Source organism: Dryas octopetala, chromosome 1 (assembly GCF_963921425.1).
Source record: "Dryas octopetala chromosome 1, drDryOcto1.1, whole genome shotgun sequence".
Taxonomy (NCBI): Eukaryota; Viridiplantae; Streptophyta; class Magnoliopsida; order Rosales; family Rosaceae; genus Dryas; species Dryas octopetala.
The window spans coordinates 28,653,371-28,669,640 of NC_141366.1; the positions used below are offsets into that span (position 1 = coordinate 28,653,371).

The 16,270-nt window shown below is 38.1% G+C and overlaps 2 protein-coding genes and 1 long non-coding RNA gene across 4 annotated transcripts; 1 reads left to right on the forward strand and 2 right to left on the reverse strand.

The window, feature by feature from the left end:
- The first annotated feature begins 902 nt into the window (after window positions 1-902).
- Window positions 903-5,180, forward strand: LOC147299544 (ABC transporter G family member 15-like). Its single transcript, XM_086240936.1, has 8 exons — window positions 903-978; window positions 1,185-1,646; window positions 1,876-1,992; window positions 2,121-2,252; window positions 3,481-3,765; window positions 4,115-4,387; window positions 4,567-4,674; window positions 4,777-5,180. Exons 1-8 carry the CDS (start codon window positions 922-924, stop codon window positions 5,131-5,133), a joined length of 1,791 nt encoding a protein of 596 aa, XP_086097062.1. The 5' UTR covers window positions 903-921; the 3' UTR covers window positions 5,134-5,180.
- LOC147299545 (uncharacterized) lies at window positions 4,301-4,881 on the reverse strand. Its single transcript, XR_015121802.1, has 3 exons — window positions 4,752-4,881; window positions 4,554-4,647; window positions 4,301-4,440 (listed from the first exon to the last, which is right to left on the reverse strand). It is a non-coding gene; the product is annotated as an uncharacterized LOC147299545 (long non-coding RNA).
- Window positions 5,181-8,706: 3,526 nt separating the features above from the next.
- Window positions 8,707-11,996, reverse strand: TRO (histone H3K4 methyltransferase TRAUCO). 2 transcript variants are annotated; one of them, XR_015123577.1, is made up of 3 exons: window positions 10,767-11,996; window positions 9,729-9,791; window positions 9,097-9,233 (listed from the first exon to the last, which is right to left on the reverse strand). XR_015123577.1 is itself a non-coding variant. In XM_086252475.1 (2 exons), the coding sequence occupies exons 1-2, from the start codon at window positions 11,806-11,808 to the stop codon at window positions 8,968-8,970; spliced, it is 1,308 nt and encodes a 435-aa protein (XP_086108601.1). In that variant the 5' UTR covers window positions 11,809-11,996; the 3' UTR covers window positions 8,707-8,967. The 2 variants fall into 2 exon arrangements, 1 of the variants encoding a protein (XP_086108601.1); XM_086252475.1 differs by lacking the exon at window positions 9,729-9,791 and having other exon boundaries at window positions 8,707-9,233.
- Window positions 11,997-16,270: the final 4,274 nt, after the last annotated feature.

Here is a 16,270-nt window from a genome sequence, read left to right on the forward strand (position 1 = left end):
TACGTTGCAAAGTTTCTTAATGTGATTAAGTTGTTGTAATCAATAAATTAAGCACAATCTTCCATCTGCTTAGCAAGTTTTCAAGAAAGATACATTTGTATGTATGTATATGCTTTTGCTTTATCTTCTTTTTTGCTTTTAATCTTGTTGTGAACAGAAGGAAGCAGAAGCTACTTATTTTTTTATTATGGGGTAATAATATGCAATTTACAATTTTTATGTATCAACCTAATTAATTATGGGACAGCTAGTGTTTTATTTAAGTAAATCAAAGCTTTACAGGGAACTGACACACCCAATATGGATACATGGAGTTGTTGTAGTATGGGCTGATTTTGGGGGGGGTTGGTTGTTGGAAATTGACTGATCAACGAAAAACATCGGATATTGGCATTTAAAAATTAAGCATCCTATCTACCACTCTACCATCTCTTGACCCCCCCCTCAACTTTAATTGACTGCTCTGCCTGTCCATCTGTTGCATTAATAAACCTCGAAGAGAACTGGCCCAAAAATAAATAAATAAACCTTGAACAGAGAGAGAGAGAGAGAGAGAGAGAGAGAGAGAGAGAGAGAGAGAGAGAGAGAGAGAGAGAGATGCCATAGGGGTTTAGGCCAATTCTATCACACCTCTCGAGAGATAGCTTGATCATGTCTGAAATTTTGCCAATTCTAGTCAATATATATTCATAACTACAGGACCCACTGAGGAAGTGCGGGTTCAACCATAGAATTGGAATTCATAAAAGCCTGTAATTGCTCTCTTAACAAATGTTGTCTTGAGAGATTTGTAACTTTAGCATCCCTTGTAACCAAAAAAACATTTCCTTCCAAAAAATAAAAAATAATATATATCTAAATTGCTAAATCTTATAAGTTGAAATTTGCTCTTTTGCAGGTAGACTTTCACGAAACATTGTAATGACTGGAAATGTTCTTCTTAATGGAAAGAAGAGAAAACTAGACTATGGTGTTGCTGTAAGTAATTTCATATATATATATATATATTTATTTTTTTTTTTTTTTTTTTTTGCAAATAGCCCCATGGGCCCATAAATTTGAATGCTTAGAAATATCTGAAGGTACAACATTTAATGTGCATAATGTCCCTCTGTGGCAACTAGCAAGTAGCAACACTAATACCATTTTATTCTCAAAAATACCCCTCACTTTGAAAATTTCAGGCTTATGTGACCCAAGAGAACACACTGTTGGGAACTCTAACAGTAAGAGAAACCATAACTTACTCAGCCCATTTGAGGCTTCCAACTAGTTTGACCACAGAAGAGGTCAATGACATTGTAGATGCAACAATTACAGAAATGGGTTTGCAAGATTGTGCTGAGAGGCTTATAGGGAACTGGCATTTGAGGGGTATAAGTGGTGGGGAGAAGAAGAGACTGAGCATTGCACTTGAAATTCTGATAAAGCCCCAACTTTTGTTCCTAGATGAGCCTACCAGTGGCCTTGACAGTGCCTCAGCTTTCTTTGTTGTTCAAACTCTCAGATACATTGCTCATGATGGCAGAACTGTTATCTCTTCCATTCATCAGCCAAGTAGTGAAGTCTTTGCTCTCTTTGATGATCTTGTTCTGCTTTCTGGTGGCCAGACAGTTTATTTTGGACAAGCAAATAAGGCCATAGAGGTACAACAGCACTACTACTGCTGAAACCATCATATCAAGATTCAATTTATGTTTTAATTTAAATCTAGCCACACAATTCTAATTAACATGCACAAATTTACTAATGTGAAGTCTAAAAGATTGAAATTTTTAGAGGATTTCAAGATTAGCTATAGATTTGTCATGAGTATTAATTATAGTTTTAATTAATCTCTCATTCCTAATCTTATAAATTTTTTAAATTTGACAGTTCTTTGCAAAAGCAGGAGTTCCATGTCCAAGTCGAAGAAACCCTTCTGATCACTTTCTTCGTTGCATTAATTCAGACTTCGACAGAGTCACAATGAATGGCTCTCACAGAATTCGTGTATGTTTTGTTCTATGATATTATGTGGTCTCAAATTTATTTATCAAACTCAATTCACATTTTTGTGTCAAATATGCATGTCTACCATCATAATAGACACTTTGATTTTCTTGGTTTTCTAAATACAGCAAATCTCAAAATCGTCAGATCCTTTACTGAACTTTGCAGCAGCAGAGATCAAAGCAGTGCTTGTAGATAAGTACAGATGTTCTGAGTATGTAACAATGACAAGAGCCAGGATTCGAGAACTCTCGTCCATGGTAAACCATAATTTAGGCTTCCAATTTTACATGTGACTTTTGTGTTTTTTTTTTTTTTTTTTGCATTAAAAAAATGTGATATGTTGATATGTTGTGTCACTTAAAAATTGTGTTACAAGTGTCATACTCTTCCAACCCACCCCAAAGGTTTGACAAGTATAATGGTGCGTTTGGATGAAGTAGTTTAAAACTACTAAGGAATTCACAAATGACGGAATTAAAAATGACGTGATTTAAAATTCTAGAATTTGTAAATTCTCTTGTTTGGATAAATGTAATCATAATAGAATTTAAATACGAAATTTATAGTAGGTTTATAAAAGAGTGATGGTGATGGTGATGGTGGCAACAATAAAAATGATGCTTGTGGTGAGTTGACGATGGTAGTAGGGGTGATGGCCCACGAGCGGTGGGAGAAATGGTGGTGGCAAAAATTTGGGGTATTGGAGGTGGTGGCAACTGCGACATTGGCGGTGGTGGTGGCGACGGCGACGGCGGCGGCGATGGTGGTGGTGATGGCATTGGTGATGGAGGCGGTGGCGGCGACGGCAATATCAGTGTCGATGGTGGTGGTGGTGGTGGTGGTGGCGGTGGCGGTGTCAGTGGCGGCGACGGTGGCGGCAGTAGTGGCGGCTGTGGTGGTGGCAGCGGGCGGTGGTAGTGGTGGTGGCAGTGTCGATGGTGGTGGTGGTGGTGGTGGTGGTGACGGTGGCGGTCGTAGTGATGGCAGAGGTGGTGGTGGCGGTCGTAGTGATGGCAGAGGTGGTGGTGGCGGCATAGGTGGTGTCGATGGTTGTGGTGGTGATGGTGGCGGCGGAGGTGGCGGTGGCGGTGGTGGTGGCGATGGCGGTGGCAGTGGTGGTGACGGTGGTGGTGGTGGTAACGGTGGCATGGTGGTAGTGGTGTGGTATTGTAATTAATTAGCAAGGTGATGGGTGGACACGACTTTTTTTTTTTTTTTATAAAAATTGAAATTTTGAAAATGACACCAATTTAGGTGGAATTTAAACTTGGAATTTACAACCTTCAAATCCCAAGTTTTTTTCCACATAGAATTTACAAAATTCTATAATTATAGACCCAAACAAGGAAATTAGAGCATGTAATTTTTTAAATGCTGAGTTTTGTTTAAATTTCAAGTTTTTTTTCTCTATCCAAACACACCATAAGAGAAAATCAATTTTGTGTAAATTTTTTATTAACAAAAATGTCAAAAACTGATATGCAGGAAGGACTGGGCATAGAAGAAATGCGTGGGAGCCAAGCAAGATGGTGGAAGCAACTCTCAATATTAACACAGAGATCTTTCTTGAACATGTGTAGGGACATGGGGTATTACTGGGTAAGAATTATCATCTATGTTCTATTATCTATCTGCGTGGGCACCATATTCTATGATGTTGGAACAAGTTACACTTCTATATTGGCACGAGGGGCCTGCGGTGCATTTGTGTCTGGTTTCATGACCTTCATGTCCATAGGAGGCTTCCCATCCTTCCTTGAAGAAATGAAGGTAATTAAAAAGTGATTAATTTCTTTTTGCCCTTTTGTTTGCTTTCATTAGAGATTTCTAGTGTTTTTAGAGTCTTAAAAATATAATTATAGAGTGGTGCTCAAATAGTCAAATCCCCTCAAACACTGCTTAACAAGGTACAAGGTTCGAGCACTACCCAATATGAGCTCTACCCGAGGGAGATTCAACCAATACTCGATGATTATATTTCTATAACTCTCAAAACACAACTAAATGTCTTTAAAGATCCCAAATTTTGACTCATTTTTAAAATGTCCCCATGAAAATTAATTTTTCAACAAGAAAGTAGGTTGAAAGTTTCCATGTCCTGTTTTTGTTCTTTAAACAGGTTTTTCATAGAGAAAGGCTGAATGGGCATTATGGGGTTGCTGTGTTTATTCTGTCAAATTTCCTCTCTTCCTTCCCATTCTTGGCTGTGATGTCGATTGCAACCGCGAGTATAGTTTACTACATGGTGGAATCTCAGTCTCAATTTTCTGATTTTGTATTCATGTGCCTTGATCTTGTTAGCGCCATTGCAGCAGTAGAGAGCTCCATGATGATTATAGCTTCCCTTGTTCCCAACTACTTAATGGGAGTAATAATTGGAGCAGGATACTTAGTAAGAACAAAATGCATATAGCTTCTCGTTTTCCATATTCATATACTATCAACCTGAATCATTGATAAAGTTAATAATAGTCCAGAAACATTACATGTCACATATCTAGCAAGAGAACATTTCCAATTATGTAAGTTTATTCAAGGTTATATTTTTCATTTATTACCATGTTTATTTAGGGAATCATGATGATGACCTCCGGATTCTTCCGCTTGACGCGTGACCTTCCCAAACCTGTTTGGCGCTATCCGATTTCATACCTGAATTATGGTGCATGGGCATTGGAGGTATGACTCAATTACATATTTCAGTCAGAAGATTGATAATGAGGTAGAGAGAATCACTTTTAACAACTTGAACTTACCATTGTGGTGTACTGGAAAATGCAGGGAGAGTACAAGAACTCAATGATTGGCCGCGAATTTGACCCTGTTGATCCCAGTGGCCCAAAGCTGAAAGGGGAGGATATCCTCACAACTATGCTTGGTATTAAACTGGAGTATTCAAAGTGGTGGGATTTGGCTGCTGTTGTAGCCATTCTTGTTTCTTTCAGAATCATCTTCTTCATCATCCTCAAGTTCAAAGAGAGAGCTTCGCCTTATTTCCGAACATATTACACCAAGCACGCTCTGAAGCATCTCAAGAAGCGGCCTTCTTTCAGGAAAGAAGGCTCTTTCTCTTCCAAGAGGCATTACCCTCTCCATCCATTGTCTTCTCAAGAGGGTCTCAACTCTCCACTGCAATAGAAGCTGCAACAGAAACACTATTCTAGGGTTGTTTTTTTTTTTTTTTTGTTTCAGCAAAACCTTTCATCAACCATGTAATTTTCTTGCATTATTCAGCATTCTGATATGGTGCAGAACGACTAGTTGTGTGCATGAGAGAGAGAGAGAGAGAGAGAGAGAGAGAGAGAGAGAGAGAGAGAGAGATGTAAGAAGGAAGCATAATATATAAGTATGAGGGACACTGCGCAGCAGTACTTTAATACAATAACATAACAGGAATAGTAACAATTTTCTTATCAGAATTGCAATAGAAATGTGTGGCATGCAGAAGCAGAATAATAAACTGTATCATACCATTAGTTTTTCTTAATTGTTGTGTTATGTAGAAGTGCAAAAGCTATTGTATTCACATGGATACTTGGGACTTGCAAAGTGCCAATTAGAGAGTTGAACATTTCAGATTTTCGGGATAGACAAATTTCCAGAAAATAATAATAAAGCAAATGAAGAGACTTTTAAGTATGAAGCTTCAGTTGTAAACATGGGTCCTGATATATTGACATTTCATAATAGTCTGTCACCCCCCTGCAAACCCTCCGATAGTGGCATAGATGCTTCTCCTGCGTGAACACAACACCACCAGAAAAATAGCAATATCATGTATGAAACAAGTATAAAACACAAGACTGATCAAAGAAAAAATAATAATAGCCTTGCACTAGTATGGTTTACAATAATTTTTTCTATGCCCCAATGGAGAAAAGCAACATAAAAATAACAACAGTGAGATCATTTGGTACAGCATCCCTCACATACACGGCAAGAGTTTGATCATTTCCCTTAAATAAAAGAAGTATATATACATAGGTCAAGTTCAAGGGGCACAATTTTTGACACAAACTATGACACACATTTAATGATCCATATTACATCTGATATTGAATTCTTTGTCATCTCTCCTCACAAATGAAAAACTTTAAATTTCATTTCCCCCCAAACCTTTAAGAAAATAATAAAACAAAATCTGGTGAAGGTGGAGACCCAACCGTTAGCCACCATGGATTCCAACTCCCTACAGCTGACCGGAAGCTTAAAACAGCTTCCATTATAACAACCTTAATTAAAATATCTTTACCTGCTTTTAGTTTTCTTTCCATAACTTCTCCTTAATATGTTCAAAAAGGCTCCTTTTATCTCTACGTGCTCAAATGCTAAGTCTCAAATATTTTTCATGACATCGAACTAATTTTGTGTCTAGTATCTCTCTCTATTTTTATTTTTTTTTCCTGTTTAGAAGGTCTAGTAGCTCTCTCAAAAATTCCAAACACCTCCTTAAGCTTTTGACAAGCATCCAAAGTAATCATGGAGTAATAGGATGCTTCAATCAACAAAGAAAAGATGACTTACTGGTGGGTATCCTCTTGCAGCTGGAACCCTTCGTATCTCCCCTTTCTAGCCTCAGCTCTTTTCAGCATTCCGAAAAACCTTCTCTATACATAGGGAAAAATAAGTAGGGGGAAAATATATGACTCCCTCCCCCTACCTTGAACCACTCTGAGGTTAAACATGACAGCTTAGGATTCCTCTGATATAGCACCAAAATAATCCTTCAACATAAACTACACCTCATTTGAGAGCCTTTTAGTGAGACTTTTTACCAAAAACTTTCTCACCAGAAGTACCAGAACAGGCCTCCTCATTTCAGAGCCTTTGGCTTTAGCAAAAACTTTCTCACCAGAAGTATCAGAACAGCCCTCTTCATTTGAGAGCCTTGTATTGAGGCTTGACCCAAAACCTTCTCACCAGAAGTACCAAAACAGCCCTCTTCATTTGAGAGCCTTGTATTGAGGCTTGACCCAAAGCCTTCCCACCAGAAGTACCAGAACAGCCTAAAGAATCTTCACCTAACTCAAACTTTCATCCTCCGTAATGACCAACAAAAGCAACTATATAACTCTCAATACATACGTACAACCCCAATAGAGAATACGCTCATACAACCCCTAACAGAAATCAAAATCTTAGCATCACACAAAAAAATTAAATATAAAATGTCCAGTAAACCCCCAACTGCAAAAAAGTTCCTCTTACAAATCACCTAATGAGAAAATAGCTCAGATCACCCAAAACCATATTTTACCCCCTCCCAAAAGCCACTTAGTTGACAAAACTTGATTAAACACTGTTTGCCTCACTCCAAATTCTACAACAGTCACAGATGAATCAACTTTCATCCAACAACACAACTTAGATGAAACAGTCCTCTAGGCTATAATCTATACATGTTAAATATGCATGATTTATAGCAGATTCAAGTTGTACAAAACCACCACAAAAAAAGTCGGGATGAATCCCTATTGTATCCAAAATCTCCAAATTCCTTCTACATTCATTTTTAATATCTCGAATGTTTCAGAAAAGACAGAATATTTAAAATCCTATAGTTTAAAGGAAAAAAATACCATAAAATTTGAATATGAAAATAATAATAATGTAATATAAAAAAGCTCGTAGACATGCATAGATTTATTATTTATTACTTTTTTGTGGTGGTCAAAGGATTAGCATAGATATAAAAAATGCAAGGTGGCCCCCATGACATTCCCAAAACACTCTGCCTCTGGACATAACCCTCAATATCCCTTTGGAACTGGTTATATCAAGAGAGAGAATTGCATTCCTATAATGGTAAAGTGCAAGCCGTTAAACCTACCTAACATCAGAAGCAGCTAGAAAATAAAGTAGACTTTCATTCCAAAGCAATGTGACCGAACTGACCAATATTTCCCGTTGACACTAATCAATCATTTCTGTTGCCTCTACAATACAGTTGAAGTTTACCAATTCAAAGTCTGACCACAAAAAAGACCAATTTTAAGCTCGGTGCTCAATTAGATGTAAACCTCCTGTCATAAGAGGAAATATCCAATTAGAAAACAAGCTGGCTACAAAAGAAATGACCCCTGATAGTATCTAAAATAATAAAGGATGAACACAATATGTGAAGGATTAAAGTTTAGGCAGGAATTCTTGTTTTGACATACCCTTTTCAATTTATGACCAACACACTACTTTAGGAATCCATAAGATGCATAAGAAGACGTTAAAAGTTGTGGTTATTATAATACAGTAAGAGTACGTACACTTCAGCAGTATACAATTGTTGCAGATTGCTCCTTATAACACAGCAAGACTGAATCTAAAGAATGTCTGTCTAGGGGTGTGTGTGTGTGAGAGAGAGAGAGAGAGAGGAGGGGGGGGGGGGGGGGGGAGTAAGGTCACATAAACTAATGACCTTCCAGTTCTGAACCAGAAGTGGAAATATAACTATGTTCAAGATTCCGTCTCCTGTCAACCAAAAATGCTCAACAGTCAGCATTAACCAGTTCCCAATTTCAGATCAGTGGCAGAAATGAGCATGCTACGTACTGCAAAAGGATGGTTAAAGTTGAAAAAAAAAAATCAAACAGAAAGCAAAGAAAAAAATTAAACCACAGACAAGGGACGAGTTTGAACTGTAATTATAACGAACTTACTTGAGGCATATGCACAAGCAAAGAACCATAGATATTGATTAAAATATCAATGAGAATATTCAGGACACTATCAGGCTTATGCAATTCATTAAATTTCCAAACAAAAATGTGTCAGATTAAAGTCAAGATTACACTGCTTATCAATTCATTTTCAGTTATAAGTTTAGCAGCAAGTAAAATTACAAAGGAATGCTAAACTCATATCTATCTCCCAAATCCACGAACAATTTTTTTCTTTCTTGTTTGTTTGTTTTTTTTTTTTTTTTGGGCAACTACAGAACACATAATAATACGGTTGAAAGGTGCTGCTGCTTTCTGGCTAATGTTTCTTCTCATTTGACACTCCATTTTCAACTCGGTTTTCAAACCCGTGATAAGGAACTTCAACCATGGGCCTGGGCACTGGACATCCGTTAAAGTCTTCTGGAAAGAATTCAAAATCAGGACCAAAGTTGAACTTGACAACACAATTTGGTTGATGGGGAAGAGTATACATTGAAGCAGCAGGATAGTAACGACCACCATATAGATCCTTATAAGCAATCCCTTGACATGCCCCATTTTTGAAAAACGATATTTCACTTCCTGCACAACAAATCAATAATCGCTCCAATGGTTACTCTTCTAACATAGAGATTTAACTTTACAGAAAAGAGAATATAAACTTTTTTGCAGTTGAACAGAAGTTCAACAAAATGCTCATAGAACCCTGAACAAACAATCAAGTAGCAAGTTGGTGGAAGAGACAGCATTTTAAGTCTATCATAAAACCATTAAGTCAAAGATGCTCCCAAATCAAATGTACAGGTTGTATGCTTAGATCCAAACACAATTATGCTTTTGCATGCAATAGGGATGGCAATGAGTTGATTAACACAAAATAAGTAGGACTGGTACTGGAATTGGTTGGGAAGACCACACCCAAAATCTTTACTTTTAATCTTGGGAAAAAGAAACAATTAATCAGCAATTCGGTGAAGGAAGAATTTTCCAACCATGACATAACCATTAATCAACTGTGCACAAAGTTTTCGGCTGTCATTAAATTGTAGAAATTGAAGTCAAATAATGTTTATTTACCTGGATCAGGTCCAGGTGTGCTTGGGTCAGACTATGCCAGCCCTGACACAAAGATTCAATCTCCTGTGTCACACAAAGATTTAATTTATTGTTTCATTAAAGTACAATACATCTTTTCACTATTCCAATCAGATTGTAATTAGGTATCACATTCCAAAAGTCAATGTCTGCATGGCTTGTAATTCACATGTTGTGGACTCCCTCAATGCCTATGTATCCCCTAAACAAAAGATGCAGCTCTAAAGGGGTAAACTAATGCAGTGCAGATCAACCCATATGTGCATAGTCAATTCTTGAATTCATCAGTACAAATTCCTCATTCAAAAACTTTCCCACTTACTTGAATTCTTTATAACTAGTTTTTAACCCATGTTATCAATTCTTGAACGAAGAAAGGGGAACAAGGAGAGACGAGAAATTAAGATTCATAAATATTTTGGCTAAATACTGATATATGACCTTTAATTTCTACCCCTTTGTAAGGCTGGTCTGATGCCAAAATGCACTAAGAACGTTTCTCCCATTATGTTGAGATTTCTCTGTTCTGTCTTCTTCACAAGCACATGGACCTATAAATTCAAACCTTTACAATTACACATTTCAAACTTTTCTATAACTTTTATTGTCTCTCTCAAAAAGTAAAACTAACTCAGAATTGTAGTCCAGTCTCTTGGCTAATGTGTTCTCCTGAATTTAAATATGGATGATGACAGAAATCACAAATGTGGTATAATGCTAGGAAATTCATTGTGCAAGACAGATGTAAATCAAGACTTCAACGGGAAGCATTGTCCTTTTCCTTTCAGGCTCTACAAGACTTGCTTGAATAGCTGTTCAATTCAACTTCTTCATGGTGCCACAGCAGTCAAAACAGAAAAATAGTGTCATAGTAATTGAATTGTGCATGCTTATTCATATTCATAACCATACAATGAAATAAGCATGTCAATGCAAGAAACACAATGCTCTACAAATGCATTGAAAATGAACACTTGAAAACATCCAACATCAACATTACACAATAAAACAACCACTCACCAGGCACTACTTTCGGAGGATCCTCCTTCGAGTCGGGGGCACAAGCATACCGCTGCCCCTTATACCAAACCAAATGGGGCGGTTTGGGCGCATACAACCCTCCATCCGGCAAATTTATATAAAACCCAATAACATCACCTTCCTTATACCCTTCCTCACCATACTTCTCCCTCAAAGCCTTATGCACCTTACTCCCATCAATGTCCCTATACCCGAAGCTGTTACAGTCATACCCAACCGGCGCCTGCAGGTCGCCTTTCTCAGTGGACCAGCCAAGCCGCGTGTGCCCAGTGTCCCCCAGCTTCACCACCCTTATTTCAAAGTACCAAGCACCTTCTATAACTCCTCTAGTGGCCCTAACCATTCTATACCCTTTGGTACTACCCGCGCTCATTCGGTCCTCGCTCACTTCAACTTTCTCTGCCTTGTAGACCTTGGACAGGCAGATTTTCAGGTCCGGGGTGTCGTCGGTTTTGTCCGGGAACCGCGCCACCGGAGTGATCAAAACGGTGTCCTCGCCGGGGGTATTGTGGTTGTTGTTGACCTTGGTCTTCTTTTTCCCTTTGCGGGTGGATTTGGTGACCCACACATTGTTGTTCTTCTTCTTGGATTTCTTCGAATTCGGGGCGGTGGGTGGCATTGGGAGGAGGGGACCGTTGAAGTTGAGGATGGGTTGGGGCAATGGGGTTTGGTCCGGGTCCGAGGAGGGTTGGGCGGTGGCGGTTGTGAGGGTGAGGGTGAGGGAAGAGAGCTGCTTTTGCTTCTTGGGAGGTGGGTCTTCGTCGTCGTTGTCGTTGTCATTGTCATTGTCGTTTTCTTGGGACTTGACGGACTCGGAGAGATCTTCGGAGGCTTCGGTTTCGGTTTTGTTGTCATTCTGCGGGTCGTTGGATGGTGGGTTAATGGGTTCGGTATCGGGATCGTCGTTGGTGGGTTCCGTCGCCTCAATGGCCTCGGAGATTGTGGCGATGATGGTGGTGGTGGGTTTTGATTGTTCGCCTTCTTCGTCGTCGTCTCTGTAGCTAGCTTGGAGGTTATCCATGGCTTGGAGAACAGAGAGAGAGAGAGAGAGAGAGAGAGAGAGAGAGGGAGTTTGGGTTAGTTGAGTTTCGTAAGGAATCAAATGGAGCGAGGTTGGAATGGTAAGGAGTGGGTTCTGTTGACTGTTGAGGAAGTCGGGAAGAGAGAGAAAGGAGGGAGGGAAGGAGAAGTGGGATAATGAAAACGCAGGTAAAGACCAAAGACTGTAACCTCAGAAAGAGAACTGTTCGGAGTGTGAGATTGGGTTGGGCTTTATCTTTAGGCAAAGGTTTTCAAAAAAGGATTAATGTCATTTTGCTCCCCAGACTATTACACATGTATCAGTTTGCTCCCCAGACTTCTAATTTAGAAAATTAAGGACCCTGATTTTTTCAATTTTACCAATTAAGGTTATTCCGTCAATTTATACATTTTTCATCTAAAATGTCGAGATGATCAAGCAAAATTTAGCAAGAAATAAAAGAGGAAAAATGATGCATGAGGAAAAAATGATAAGATCTAATTGGAAGGGACCATTTTGCCCTCAAAGATTTAGATAAAAAATGTGTAAATTGACAAAAGAACCTCAATTGGCAAAATTGAAAAAGTCAGAGTCCTTAATTTTCCAAATTAGAAGTCTGGGGAGCAAACTGATACAAGTGTAATAGTCGGGGGAGCAAAATGGTATTAAAAAGACACATATTCTAGAGTCAATTAAATATTAGGACACAAGTTTGGATTTGTATTAACGATATTTATTTAGAGTTTGTGTTATTATGGTACAATTCGTCAAGTTTGTTAAGAATTTTGTTAAAAATAGATCATGCGTCACTCACATGACTAATTTTTATGGGACAAATTTGACATTTCACTTATATATTTTAGGGTTAAATACAAAAATAGTCCTCGAACTTTGACTAGTGTCTCAAAGTGGTCCACGAATTTCAAAATGTGACAAATTTGCCCACGAACTTTTCAAAGTGTATCAAGTTGGTACAAATTTATACTTTCATTCACTCATTTAACAGAAGTTAACTTTTATGGGGGTATTTATGTCTATTTAGACCCCATTTGACCCAAATGACCAATTTATCTCCATTTTTCTTGTTTCCCACCATTTCCTTTAATTTTCAAAAGGTAGTCAGAAAATAGATTGTTACTTTCGTGAAGAAAATCAAATAAGCCAAATTGGATATTTTTAAAACTTGTTGTCTCCTTTACTATTATAAAATCACTAAAAGCCTATTAATATACTAACTAAAAATTCCACTACAACAGTGGGATTTTTAAAGTCCTTAATGTTTTTTTTTTTTTTTTTTAATACTGCTACTATTATAAACAATATTAAAATAAGAAAATCTAAACTTTCATTACTAGTTTCAAACTGTTAAGCCACTATATATAATGTTTGCTAATTGGATAATGTTTATAAAAGGACTAATATACAATTTGCATTTCAAATATCATTTAGAACAAAATTAAGAAGGTATAAATAAATTGTGGCTACATGCTTACAAATACTGCACTTCCACAACGTTGAGACAAGTACATGAAAAAAAAAAAAAACAAAACCCAAATGTGGGTAGAGTAGTAGGGAATTGAGATTAAAGCTTTAGTAATAATTGTACCAAAATCAGCAAGATTACAACCATTTCATCTCAAGTGAATCTTAAGCTGTAAACCATTTCAATGTACCAAAATGATGATGTTACAAAACGACCAATTTTGTGAATAACACCATTAATCAAAATCAAACTTTCCAAAATGCCCCAATTTCAACAATCCACACCACACCCTGTCTCAAAATGATGTCTAGTTTTCAACATTCACAAAATAATAATTCTGCAGAATGGTGTTTTTAAGGTTGAGATGATGATGAATGTTGAGCATTGGACTTTTGTGTAGCATTGGTCTTCCCAGTGGCATATTTTGGTCTTTTAACCTGTAATTTAAGTAAATGTTTGAGTGTTAATTTATTTGTAATGACATTCAAGGCAAAAAGTTCAAGTACCAATGCCATGTAGTACTTACAGGGTATTTTTTGGCTTGTCTTGCATGTGCTTGGCTTCCTAGCTTGGAGCTGAATGCCATGTGCTGCAGTACTAATTCCTTGACTTTCTTGTGCTTGGATGGTCCTCTGCATGCATAAAATAAATACTGGTCATTTTGCATGCCTTTGTATGCATGAATTCAACAAAATGCCAAAAACATACCTGAGAAGGCCTATTAGTTGGTAGAGCCACGTTTAAACTTCCACTCTGCCTTTGAGTTGAATTTCTCAATATTTGAAGAATGAAAGCCATTCAGAAATAGTACCATCAACCAAAATAGCAATTATTCAACATACCAAAATCATACCTGAGTTTGGTTATTCCTTCTCTGGAAAGACCTTATATTATGCCCTTCTTGACCACACTTGCCACACTTTATCTTGATATACAACCTTCTTAACTTGGTTGGATCATTTTCATATGTTGTGTGTACCTCATCAACCTCCTTAGTTCTATTCTTTTTTGGCCTTCCAGGCTGTTTATGGTACACTGAAGGAGAAATGGGAGTTTGTCCAGTCTTTGGCCACTCTGACTCATCAGCCATTGGGTTGATGTATGGCTCATATGCTGCCATGTATGCCTCTTTCTTGTAGCAATCATCAACAAAGTCAATAGGCTCCAACTCCCTCCAAAATATGCTAGATAATGCATGTAGACAAGGGATCTCAGTTAAGCCCATTTTCTACAGCTACAAGTTCTAACATCAATGTCCACAGCATAATTCCCACCAGTTTGGTGACAATAGACCTGATATTTCCCATCCCCATGCCAAGCGGCTGAGCACCAGGAAGAAGCAAGTGTGTTCTTCTCCATTATTTTCAATATCTTGAGTCCAATACCTTCTGTCCATTTCCCCACTAATTCCCTTCTTGTTGTCATTCTTTGCACATAACATACATCCTAATCCTTTCTAGCATGGTGAGAATGAGCTTGTCTCTTGCAATGATGATAGCTGCATTGAATTACTCACATAAATTGTTAAGCAGTATGTCACACTTTGGCCATGTGCTAAAATGTGACCTACTCCAATGTCTTGGTGAAAACTTATCCAACCAGAGTGCATCCTCATCTACCTCTTTAATTTGTGTCATCTCATGTTCAAATTTAGCCACAGTAGTGGCCCTAGCTGCATTCCACAACATGTTCTTCAATGTGAGCCATTTGTTAGTGACCTTGAAGTTATTGTAGAAGTGGCGCACACAATGTCTATGTTCAGAGTTTGGCAACAACTCTTCAAGTGCAGGGACAAGTCCCTTCTGCTTGTCAATTATAAAAGACCACCCATACCCATTCACTATCCCCACATCTTCAATCAAATGCTTCAAGAACCACAACCATGAACTTTTATTTTCAACCTCCATCATTGCCCATGCAACTGGGTACAAGCCATTATTAGCATCAATACCGATTGCTGTTAATAGTTGTCCTGGATGTGGCCCTTTGATGTGGCATCCATCTAGTCCAATTATAGGCCTGCACCCATCTACAAACCCCTTCATACAAGCAGCCAAGCAAATATACAACCTATGAAAGCTAAGTGTTCCATCTCCATTATCTTCAGTCTTTATAAATACTGAGCTTTCTAGGTTAACCCTTCTCAATTCTACACAATAGTCCCAAAGTTTTCCATATTGCTTAGCATATGTCCCTTCAACATCCTTGAGAGCCTTCCTCCTTGCTATGTACAGTGAAGCCCTAGACACAGTCACTTTATGGTTTTGTTTGACAGTCTCTTCAAAAGCCCTCGCATTCCACTTAGGATCAGTCCTAAAGTTGTTCAAATATTCATTGGATAACCACGTAGCAATGGCATTTCTGTTCTTTAATAGCCTTGAGCATTTGTGTTTATTCACAAATTTTCTTACCTAAAAAGTACCACTCTCATCAAACTTATTTGCAGTGATGCTCCATGGACACTTTCCTTGACACTTTGCCATCACCCTCACTGAGTCATTCTTTCTAACTTTGATCTCTCTCCCAATGTTGATTGCATACCTTATTATTGCTTCTCTGAACATTTTCTTGGATGCATAAAATTGTCCTATCATAAACATTGGATTTGTCATATCTGTTTTGGGGTTGAACACATGAAATTTAGGGAGCTTCTTCTTAGGCCTCCCACTCTCATCATCTCCAGATGAACTATCCAGGTTTCTCAACTCATCTTCAGAAGCATTCTCATCTGTAGAATCAACAACATATGTTTCGATCTGGGGACCTCTCTTCTTCCTAGATGTCTTAGCATTGTTCTTCTTCCTCTTAGAAGTGTCAGTAGTAGACCCTCCATTCTTAGATGTCCCAGTAGTCTCAACAAATATCTTCTTAATTGCTTTTTTGGCTGCCCCAAGAATAGGATCTTCATTCTCATTGATATCAGGTTGCTCTAGGCCTGCATACTCTGCGTTGCGGTCTACATGATCATCAAATGCCTTA